This window comes from Lygodium microphyllum, chromosome 5 (assembly GCF_053477565.2).
Source record: "Lygodium microphyllum isolate KBCC chromosome 5, Lygodium_microphyllum_v1.1.10, whole genome shotgun sequence".
Classification (NCBI taxonomy): domain Eukaryota; kingdom Viridiplantae; phylum Streptophyta; class Polypodiopsida; order Schizaeales; family Lygodiaceae; genus Lygodium; species Lygodium microphyllum.
The window spans coordinates 71,123,926-71,135,273 of record NC_141139.1 but is presented as its reverse complement, the minus strand read 5'-3'; the positions used below and the strand labels follow the sequence as shown (position 1 = coordinate 71,135,273).

The 11,348-nt window shown below is 39.8% G+C and overlaps 1 protein-coding gene across 1 annotated transcript; it reads right to left on the bottom strand.

Annotated features, from left to right (window-relative positions):
- Positions 1-1,951: 1,951 nt before the first annotated feature.
- On the bottom strand, positions 1,952-2,727 carry LOC148035956 (non-specific lipid-transfer protein 3-like). The gene is made up of 2 exons (XM_087679053.1): positions 2,308-2,727; positions 1,952-2,141 (listed from the first exon to the last, which is right to left on the bottom strand). The coding sequence occupies exons 1-2, from the start codon at positions 2,667-2,669 to the stop codon at positions 2,132-2,134; spliced, it is 372 nt and encodes a 123-aa protein (XP_087535179.1). The 5' UTR covers positions 2,670-2,727; the 3' UTR covers positions 1,952-2,131.
- Positions 2,728-11,348: the final 8,621 nt, after the last annotated feature.

Here is an 11,348-nt window from a genome sequence, read left to right as displayed (position 1 = left end):
TTTTAAGTAACCAAAGAAAAAAGCCACTGTAATGAGATTAAATATCTTTGCAAAAAGCGATGATGAAGAAGTTACAAACTTAAAAGAAGACAAATAGATGCAAATGAAGCAAGATCCTGGTACATGACAGGCGTATTCTTCTTGAGATCCTTCCAACTGTCATGGACTTTTGAATATCTTGACATATTTTTAATTAAATTGTGCATTGTTACCTTAAGAACCTCCCAAATTAGATATGAGAGACCTGTCAATGGAAAATCCTCGATATGTCTCCTCGATATGTCCATACGTACCCTCTCTAGACGAAACTACATACTGTGCATAATATATAAAAATTCGTCTCACAATAAAAGAACCAATGGTCTCATTAACATAAATAATGTTTGCAAACGCCTTATGAATCGAATTGAAAGGTCCACTCAAACTCTCCACATGTTGTCATTCAATACTTGTTGACGGAAATATATCCACAACCAAGAATTAGATATTAATACTTGCTTAAATGAGAAAAAAATCACATATGTTATCAACTTAAGACTTACAATGTGTCTGTTGGTAAATACATTCGTTGGGAGACAAGTACATATCCTTGGCCATGTAAACATGTTGCACTTTGACTAACGCAATGATACACCTCTTCTTATGATGTTTTATATCCTCTATTTTTCTTCTTTTCACCTTGTGAGATCCTTTGCAAGAAGGCAATATGGTAAACCCAATTGTTTATGCAAAAAAATTTGGGCTCCTAATTTCCATCTACTCCTTAGCTACAAATAATGCAAAAGTTTATTAAACGAGGACACCTTTTGGATGTCATACTTGAATTAAATTCGCAAAGAAAAACATTCACAAAGAAAGGCAAATGAGCGAAGAAAAAAGTTCACAAAGAAAGAAAAATGAACTTTAAAAAAATATTAGAAAACTAATAAAAATATATTAAAAATGCCAAAAGCTCCAGACTTTCAAAAAAGTCATTTTTAACTTCACAACATCTTTATCATAATCTGTTGTCAAATTTTATATGTAAATAAAAATGTCAAGACTACCAAAACATATCAAACTTTGGAGATTTTGGCTAAAAGAAAGGAGAAAATCACGGAGTAAACTCTACAATCTCCAAAAAAGAGGAGACAAGAATATCATATTCTTGCACAAGTGACAAACTCTCTTTAATCTTTTTTTTAATCTCGTGATTAACACACGTGCATTTTTTGAAGCGCTTTTGGCCCTAATGAAGATGAAGTGGACACTATGTCCTAAATATGAATAACCTATCTCATGTGGGTGAATGTAAGAAATGTTCAATATGTATTTCATAACAAAAGTTACACTTTGTCAATATTATATGAACACATGTAAAAACATTGCACTCATTCAACGTGTAGAATATTGTAAAATTTTGTTTATGTAGAGACAAACTTATATGCACAAACTTCTCAAGTTATGCTATTTGTAGCATATCGTTGGACATGCAATGGTCATTGACGATTCCTTAATTAGCTTTGACTTTTAAGTATTTTATGACTTTAAAATTAGCTTGGAGCGTGAACACAACGCTTTCGTGACGCCATGGGATAGGCAGCCTAGGGGCTTTTACAGCACCATGGTCCATACGAAAGGCAATTAGGGTTCGGGAAAAAAATTTTGAGGAAGAGGAAGTAAATCCTTTTTATCATCATGTGAGAAGGAACTTGGAAGTATCCCCTATTGAGACGGCATCTTATATATTTCCTACTTTAATTTCCTAAACGTCTGACAGGTCATAGCTTAAATCTTCATTACATTTAATAACTACGTCCCTGAATACTACCCAATTACGCAAACAGTTTGTATAAATGAGAAAAACTTCTGTTGACAGACTTGCTCAACGTTACATCAATTAAGTGAGTACATTGCATCTTAAAGATGCAACAGGCTTTAAGCCAAAATGCTGAAAAACAGCCTATCTTCTTACAGGCACCTGTAATAGTCAAGACTTCAGCTCTAAGCTGATCTAAATTCCTTCTAAGGACCAAGTTGTTTCGCTTACACCATGGCTAGTGTAGTACCCAAGGACGAGGAAGACAGCGAAGTACAGCTGGGATGCTGTGCGCGCCTGCAACTAACAAGCTGCAGTACGATTTCTGCATGTCTAGGGAATCCTGCTAACCAATACAATCCAATCAGAAGCGGCAGTACGAGAGAAAGAACATTAGAAATTTAGAATACGAACAGTGCTAATAGAGTTCTGCGACTGGAACAATCAAGACGGATGAATGCAGATGATGTGCAGAGGAGAGAGGAGCAGCCATAAATAAGGGTACTTACGAGGTGCAGTCGATGGAAGCGGAGATGAAGGGGAGGGAGATGCGGCAGGCGGAGGGGAGGCTGCGGACGCGCTGGGGGAGGACGAGGCTGGCGAAGGGCTTGGCGCAGCTGCAGGCGGAGCGCCGGTTCGAGGGGTCGGCGCCAGCTGTGGCCTGGTAGAGCCGACGGACGCCCGCACAGCAGTTTGCGTCCAGGGTGTTGCTGCGGCCACTCAGGAAGGCCTGGCAGCTCTGCAGGTCGCTGAACACCTCCGAGCAGCCGACAAAGCCCGCTGCGATGCCCTGCTGCAACCATACATTGGCCATCATTACTGCTACCGCCAGGTACCACACCAGCACTGCGCTACTGCTCATTCCAGCCATATTGTGCAGTAAGATAGACTGCTCTGAAGGGTCGAAGAGACGCCTCTCTCTCTCTCTCTCTCTCTCTCTCTCTCTCTCTCTCGATGTAGGACTTGGAAGACGCTGACTCTACATATACACACACCTTGATAGGAACTTGGAAGACGCTGACTGTTAGGTGTACAGGCAACAGGCCTACTGCCGCCTACATATACACTGTCACACACACCTACCTGTGCCCGCATTAATGATTAGAGTCTAGTACGTAGCGTATCAATGTCATTCTCAATTTCTCCTGGAGGCTGGTGCCGCCGCCCGCAGCATTTACGGTCATTGACTTTCTTTTGTTTTCGTGGAAACATGAAGTTGTATTAAAGTAAGTAAAAAAAAAGGGGGAAGGTATTACAAAATTGGACTATTTCAGGAGTCCAGCCTAAACACAAACTGAGCATTAACTGTGTTACATCATCATCTACTTTCTAGCTTGAGCTTCCATGGAGTTGAGTGTGCTAGTTGTTGGCTTTTCAAACATTGCTTGGAACATGGCTTCCCTTTTTTCCATCTTCCATCTTCGCTCTTCATGGATGAAAAATTTCTTCATTTCTATTCCCATTCCTTCATGCGGGTCCTCTTTCTTTTTCCTTGTTGTTTGATGTTTGCTGCGATCCTTGGCTAGCTGTTTTTTCTTTGCTTTAGCCTGCATCAGAAATTCAAATTTAAAACCATACATTGGGTCCTCCTGAACCTGTTCAAACACGAGCTTGTTCCGAGAGATCCAGATGTGCCATAAATACAAACTTCGAAGCCAATTCCAAATCGAGGAGGGATGAAACAAGATTTACGTCATTGACTTTCTCAGAAAATGAAACAAGATTTACGTCATTGACTTTCTCACTCAACATCGATATCTTTTTGGTTTTGCTTGGTATTTGTTTCTATTCTGATTAGGTACATTCTATGACACATGCAACATGTAATATAGTGTCTTCTTTGTACATCAAAACTAATGTGTTTTTCCTTATGAGTATATTGTGTTGTAAAACTTCCATATTTGTTGAGGATGAAAAGTCTAATGTTGTTGTTTCAATTAAAGCTATGCCACCCATGCACATGTTGCTAGGAAGTAAATTGTTCTCTACATGTGAGACAACAAAGCATCATCTTCTTAGGCATGTAAGAAGTTACTTCTATCATGGGTTTAGTATCATTTCATTTTGACTTTGGCATGTGCTCAGTTTATAACTACTTCTTTATATAATTGTCTTGAACGATCGTATTTTTAGTCTTCTGATACCACTGCTCCTTGTCATCTTTAATGTCACTACAACAAAAAGTCAAAATAAGTATGTATTGTAGATGTGTCTTTGTAGGTGTGTTTATTAACACATTTACTAGCGTGTTTACATCCATGGCCAACATTGAAGCTTTTAAGATATATAACCTTGCAAGTAGATGCATATTAAACTAAAGAAAGCATACTGATAAAAATGAGTATAAATATGTAAAATTTGAAATTTTTATCATGTTCAAATTTAGAGTTTTTTACCAAGGCAAGAAAGTAAGAGTGACAAAGTAATATACAACAAAAACTTTGTGTGTATGTGTGTTGTATGTATGTATATAAATGTGTGTGTGTGTGTGTGTGTGTGTGTGTGTTAACCTTGGAAGACCAAGACGAAAAATCCAAAAAATCAAAAGCAAAAGACAATTCCAAGGCAGGGGACAAAGGTGCACTAAGGAAAATTTGAAGACACAAAGCACATTAAAAAATTATAAATGTAAGAGAGAGGCACACAAGAATAAGTGCACCTTAATATTTTTGCAAAAATAGCGCCAAGCGCATTGTAATTTATTTTGTAAAAGAGTGTTGGGCTCTCTCACATGCAAGTTGTAAAGAATAAGAGGCACAAGTTAAGGCCATGCTAATAGGAAAGGAGGAGAAAAATGAGTGGAGGAATGGACAAAGAGGCTAGGGACAAAGGCTAGAGCAAAAAGGGGATGGCTACCCAAGGAAGAGGTAGGACATATATAAAAGTCAAAAAGTGAATGAAGAAGCTCATTCTTGGTGTATGGCCAAACTTGCTCTCTTCTTGTTTCTTGCTTCTTGCTTCATTCTTGTATACTATGAAAGAGGGAGAGTGTGTATGTGAGAGAGTGAGGGACCGTGGAGAAGCTCTTCTTCTCCTCTTTTTATCTTCTCCTTCTTCTCGCATGCATGGATTTGAAGCTTGAAGCTTGGATCTTGGAGATGGAGCTTGATTGAAAGCGTATCTTGGATCATGGAGCTATTGGTGGATCCATATGAGGAGGCAACTCGATTGGATTCAAAGGTAAGCTCACTACACTTGTGTATGTGTGAGTGCACATGGCTATGTGAGAGGTAGCCATAGCTCTTGGCTTGAAACACTTGAAGCAATAAGCGGTCCATGGGTCTTGGCGGTGTGGTTGCGGAAGTGCCAAAATTTTGGTTCCATTGCCACGACCAATGGATTCAAGCTTGAGTACTTGCATTCTCCAAATTGAGCAATAGAGTAAGAGTTCATCTTCGAAATGGTGCTTGGTTTAGGTAGAAAGTGAGGGAGTCGGAGGGTGTTTGATCTCCTTTGCTTGATAATTTAGGTGTTGAAAGATTTAGGAGCATTAGTTAGTGTAATGTACCCACCTTTATTACGTGACGAGTAACGTTTTAGTAGTCGCCCAAAGTTTACCTTCCAACCGTCACGCCATCTGTAATCTAACCAGAATGATCATATTTTTTTCGGCTCTATAACCCTAGGTCTACCTCGCAAGGGAAGCGTCTTACAGTTACTTACTTGAAGGTTCCTAATTAACCTAACAGTCACCTGTCAATCAACTAGCTCACATCCGAAGGTGTCCTTTGAGAGGCTTCTTATCCGGAAGGAGTGACTGTCATTACCCTTGGTTCATGGAGTACAACACTTTTTTCCAGTAGCAGACTAAGGATTTATGAAATCTCTTGCAATGCTCTGGCATAGCTGCCGTACCTTTCTTCCAAGATAATTTATAGTTCGGGTTCTGAGACTAAACCCTAGGTAAGTCAGCGAATCGGCCCTTCCTAGAGTTTCTTTCTAACATTTGTTTTTAGGGAAACCTCTCGGCTAACCGAGACCACCCTACCATAGGACTGGATTCATCCGGAATCCATCCACCCGCTTTCCTCTATAGAAGTTATTAGTTATCTAATTACCTACCACATTACGTAAAACATATAAAAACAGCTTCATTAATTAGAAAGAATCGTTTTATGCACAGTTATTCGTTTACGTAATTTACTCACCAACATACAATCAGAATAAAACAAATTCATTGATTATGTTTCATTATCTATGTTCTCACACCCATACAGGAGAAAAATTACAATTTCATGTGCTACCTCATTCGGCGCATTTGCACATTACACCAAGCTTAAATCCACCTATAGCTAGCATTTTTAGGTGTCCCAAGTAGAACTCGAGCCATACAAGGGACCAAGTAGTTCCTAGGTTTGCAAAGGATGTACTAGCCAGAGCTCCCCTTGCACCTTAACCACCTCCTACTTAATATGATCCTTGCTGGAGACCTCTCGTCATCGGAGTCAGTCCATGCTTCCGCGAGGGTAAAAACATCCCCTTTTGGTATGGGGATTCAACACCTATCCTTGGGGGGAGATATAGGGCTCCCCAATTTATATCTATTCCAATACTTAATTTCAATCAGGATCTAATCTAAAAATTCACAAACAAGATTGATGTCTTCAAGCAGTTATGACTTCAATCAATCATGCAACTTTCAAGTGATGATTAATCTAGTAGCAATCGATACTTGAATTTCACATAATGAACTATTCCCCTTGGAATTTAACTCAGGTATTTAGATTTTGGGATCTCTAACTTCCTACTTTAAGGTTTATTCTTGTAACCAAGTTTCTTGGCCTTAAGTCAGTTTCTTTAACTTAGAGATATTTCTAGCCTTAAAATCTTCTATCAAAGCTTCTAGATTAAACTATATCCTTGACTAATTTCCTCGGGGTTCGTTCTTAATAAATCTGTCTTGAAAAATTCATCATGATTTCTCTTAAGTTCTAGAATTTCGTAGTTTTCCTAACAGTTTCTAGCGTATAAGATATTCTAATAATTTACTAAGTGAATACTCTAAGATCGCAATATTTCTTAAGAGACTTATCTTATTTCTATTGAATTCGGATAGAAATTTTTAGATAAAAACCTATGGTATCGAAATTGGTAAAGGGTTGTTATCCGTGTCGATGACTTTGTTAGTGACTCCTGTGCTTGCAACTCCAATTATTGCTTCCAATCATTTCTGCTTTTGAATTCTTTTTTTTCAGGGCCATGACGGAAATATGATTCATAGAAGAAGAAGAACATGGCAGTAATACCGGTTGGCAAGGGTGTAAGACTCTCGATGATGATGATGGTTATTGTGGGACTAATCAACGATGTAGGCCTCGCGGATGGTTCTTCTTGCCTTGTGGAGAGCAATACTTCTCTCTCTCTAGTAGATAGAATAGGGACGAGAGTAGAGGTATGACTTTTAACCAGATTGATAGAATAGGATAGAGTTCTTCAATGTCTTCTCTTCTCGGATTAGAGTAGAAGAGGATGAGAGACCTTCTGCGTATCTCCTTTCTTGGGTTGAATGGAATGATGTCTCTTCATCTCGTGGGATAGAGTCTCCTCCTTCTCGATCAACGTCTCATCCTCATCAAGATTGCTCTTGTCCCCCTTCCTGCTCATCCCCAAACCCTCAATTTATAGTTTTGTAGGGGTGGGTAAAAGAGAGGACGCTTGCTTTTTAGCGTTTTTTGATGACATCATCGATGACAAAGAGAGAATGCTTTCTTTTAGTGCTTCTAATGACATCGGAGAGGGAGCTCCATTTTTGTAGCACGAAGATAAAAATTTACGAATCTATGGGGCGAGCACCGTGTGGCGTGTCGTCGGGTAGCTTTCACTCCAAGACATAGACCTTGGCATCTTGGCCTTGGCATACTTGGCAATGGGCTATGAAGGTTTCGTTGGTGCCGTTGGTTGTGCGCGAGAAGCTCCCACTAACTTGTAGGAAAATCTTCCCGGGAGGTCACCCATCCCAGCAGTGTCATCACCCAAGTGCACTAAACTGCCAAGTGACTATCCACTAGGCTAGTTTTTTTTGTTGTTCTATACTACAAACATAGATTTAATAAGCTAGTCTTGGGAGGGTCTCCCAAGTCTTTCTTCTATGAATTGGCATATAATATCATTAATAATAATAATATCTTCACAATGAGAGTCAGTTTCATAATTAGAGCTAGTTTTTTTTTTCAAATGTGCAACATAAATCAATTTTCTTTGGAATGTATATGCACATTAAAATAAACTAAATAATGGGGATATTACAGTCAGTTCAGTGGTATGTTGTTTTTCATAAGTAGGATGATGCATAAAGATTTGGAAAATAAGAAAAAAAGAAGGAAAATATAAGTCTTTGTGATAACCAAGAAACAAGGAAACAAAGAAAAAAAGAATAGAAAAGAAAAAAATTTGAATATCTAGGAATGAAAATAGACAGTAAGGGAAGAAAGAGAGAGAACATTAAAAGGAAAGAAAAGGGGGGGAAGAGCTCATTTGAGTTGTAATGAGAGATTGAGAGAGAGAGCAACAGATCCAGGGAGAGCAATAGGCCAAAGGAGCAGCAGAGATCCGTGTATCTTCACCCTTGGTGGTTCCAGGTATGATCAAAACCCTCCTTGCTCACTGATGAATGTGGACATGATCATAGTTAGGCATATGGTGGTTTAGTGAATCATTACCATCATTTTTTGGTCATTCAGTGTGTTTTTTCTGTTGTTTGGATGGCGTCCCCCAGAGCTCAGATGATCAAATCCTCGCCTTCCTTGGACATCCGAGTCACCATAGTCCCACTCGAACTTGGACGACTTTTAGGCCTCGAATGGCCGACCCACAAGTCTCAAATGGTAGACTCGGATACTCAGATGAGCACCCCTCATCTGAGCACTCAAATGGTCACAGAGCCCACTCAGATGGCCAAGTCTAGGGCTTAGACGGACAAACCTGCTACTCGAATGGGTTGTCCAAAATACAATTTTTGACAATTTTGACTACTGCAAGACTTGTTAAGGCCAACATCTAGCTGCCCAACAATCCAAGTTGAAACTCAAACCTACAAATGACACCATAGAGTTGATTGTCATCAGAACTGACCTAACAGTCCAAGAGTGACTGAAATTACCGATCACTGACCTCTTACCCCTTGGTAGAGACTCAAATTGACTGCCTAGGCTGATCACCCATTAGACCACCTATCAAAACTCATGAGGAATCCAAAATTGACTTTTAGGAGTAATCATGATTCATGCGAAAGAGCTGCAACTGCATGAAATGGATTGATAAAAGTGTGAAAGTGATTAATTTCATCGAAGGTTGCACCCTACATCATAGACACTTAAGTGCATGTAAAAACTGAAAAGCTTGATTTCGCACAACTCCCATCTAGTCGTATCCCTCAAGCATGTAAGTATGTGTACACTTAGAGATTAATTAACAAGCAACACACTAAAGGGGATTAAGATAAGAAATAAATCCACCAATAGGAATCCAACCCCAAAAATCAGATGAGTGACCCAAGACACGAGAGACAAAGATCTAGGAAAAATAGGACCATCAAACAGCTGAGGAAAGGAAGGACTAACCAAGATTAGAGCTACATCTTTATCCAGCCTAGTCAACCTCATAGAAATAGTAGTGGGTCAAGAGACAACCACCATGGCAGGTACCAGTTTGAATGAGAATGACCTTGACCTTGACCGTGACATACCCGGATGACATCCGACAACTTATCATGCAGTATGACCAACAGACAAGGATAACACATCATGGAAGATCTTCAAGAGTCAATATCATAGCAAATCTTAAGGAGGAGAGAAAGCTAGAAGGGATTGCACTGCAACGCATAGCAAGCTATAACTAGGAGCAACGAGCTTAGAGGTCATGTTAAGAGAGAGAGCTCAATGAGGTTTACAGGATCCTAGCCATCTCAAGTAGAAACAAAGTAGGAGGAAATGCTAACAGGGAGAGAGCCTTAGAAGTAGATCTTATAGTGAGCGTGTTGCTAATCACAATGTGATTGCTAGATAACACTAGCATTGAGCAAAGTGGAGTAGCCTTGGTAGCATCATTTCTAGCTGGGTACCCTAAATACTAGGAGCCAAACAAAGATATCCATAGTTGCCAAGCAACTCGACAAATATCAAGCAAGTAATGATCGTTGAGAAATTTGAGCAGGTGTGTGAGGCTAACAACCCTCATGGACCCTGCTCACAATGGACACAAGCATTTGGTCTTTGCTTAGGAGACAAAGGACGGACTTGGTTTACCCGTTTATATAATGCTGAACATAATAATTTCAATTATCTAAAGGATCTCTTCATCAAGAGATTCTTGGATAACACAATATTAGTGAGTTTGGGAATCTCCCAATTTTCATTTTTTGAATACTAAAAAGGTGGCACCCGAATAACATGCCCATAAGTTTCTCAAAACCATATGATGTGACCTATCATTGGAATGCACTTGAAAAATAGAATCTATTGAGCTATAGAGCGCTCGATTTGGATTTATAGTGTTCAAGTTATGACAAATCCAAAGATTTGATCACATGTCCCAAACTTATGGGAAATTCCCATATTCCCCAATATGGTGCTGGATGCAGAATACTCTAACAACCTCATCGTTAAGTTGATGAATGTCAGTAAAAAAGGCAAAGAGGGCATACGAGACTATGTCATTCACGTGAGGAGTCTCTACAAGAGGATACATGTAGTTGAGCGACCCAATGAGAGAGTGGTCTCTACTGTATTCATCAATGGAATCCACAACAAAGAACTCTATAAGGCCTTAGTGAGCAACTCGAACCTACAAAGGGATGTGGTGGCAAAAGTTTTTGAGAAGGCTATAAGAGTGGATGATTGGCTCTCAGAGAGAGGCTCTAGGGCTACGTAGTAAGAGAATAATACATTTAGAAATGCCAAGAGAATTGCAACACTTAGCAAACAATCAGTCCCTAGCGAGCAAGATTAAGGAAAGAATGTCGACCAGACCCAAGTGATAGATCAGAGTTGACCTGACTATAGGAGTCATGGCGAAGGCCAGTGTGACCTCACATATAGTGTGTGCATTGTGGAGGGAACTACCTGCCATCTGAGTGTCCCAATCTTAGGTCCCGGCCTTGTGCCAACTATGAAAGATTCAAGCATGATGCTATACATTGTCGATTGCCAAGATGGTTGCCATACAAGTAACCCTATGCTCAGCCATACTATCCAGTAGTTAGGCAGCCTAACTTTGGAAGAGGAGCCTCTTTGGCTCTACCCACACCTAACGACTCAAAGCCAACCACTCCAAGGATCGAACATAAACCCAACATGAATCCCTAAATCACCAAGATCTATAGTGATCTATCCACCAAGCGATACTACTGCCAGTAGTACACTTTGTAGAGGAACTACTGGAGGAAGACTCACACTTAAACCCTTATGTATCTTATGATGAGGAGACTAATGGACTTTAGGCTTGTGTCAGTCATGACTTTAGCAGAGGGAGAGATAGAAGCCTAGGAGGGGGTCAGAACCATGCCCATAGCATGTTGGACATGTGGCCATCAAGGGCATATCTCATCCCATTG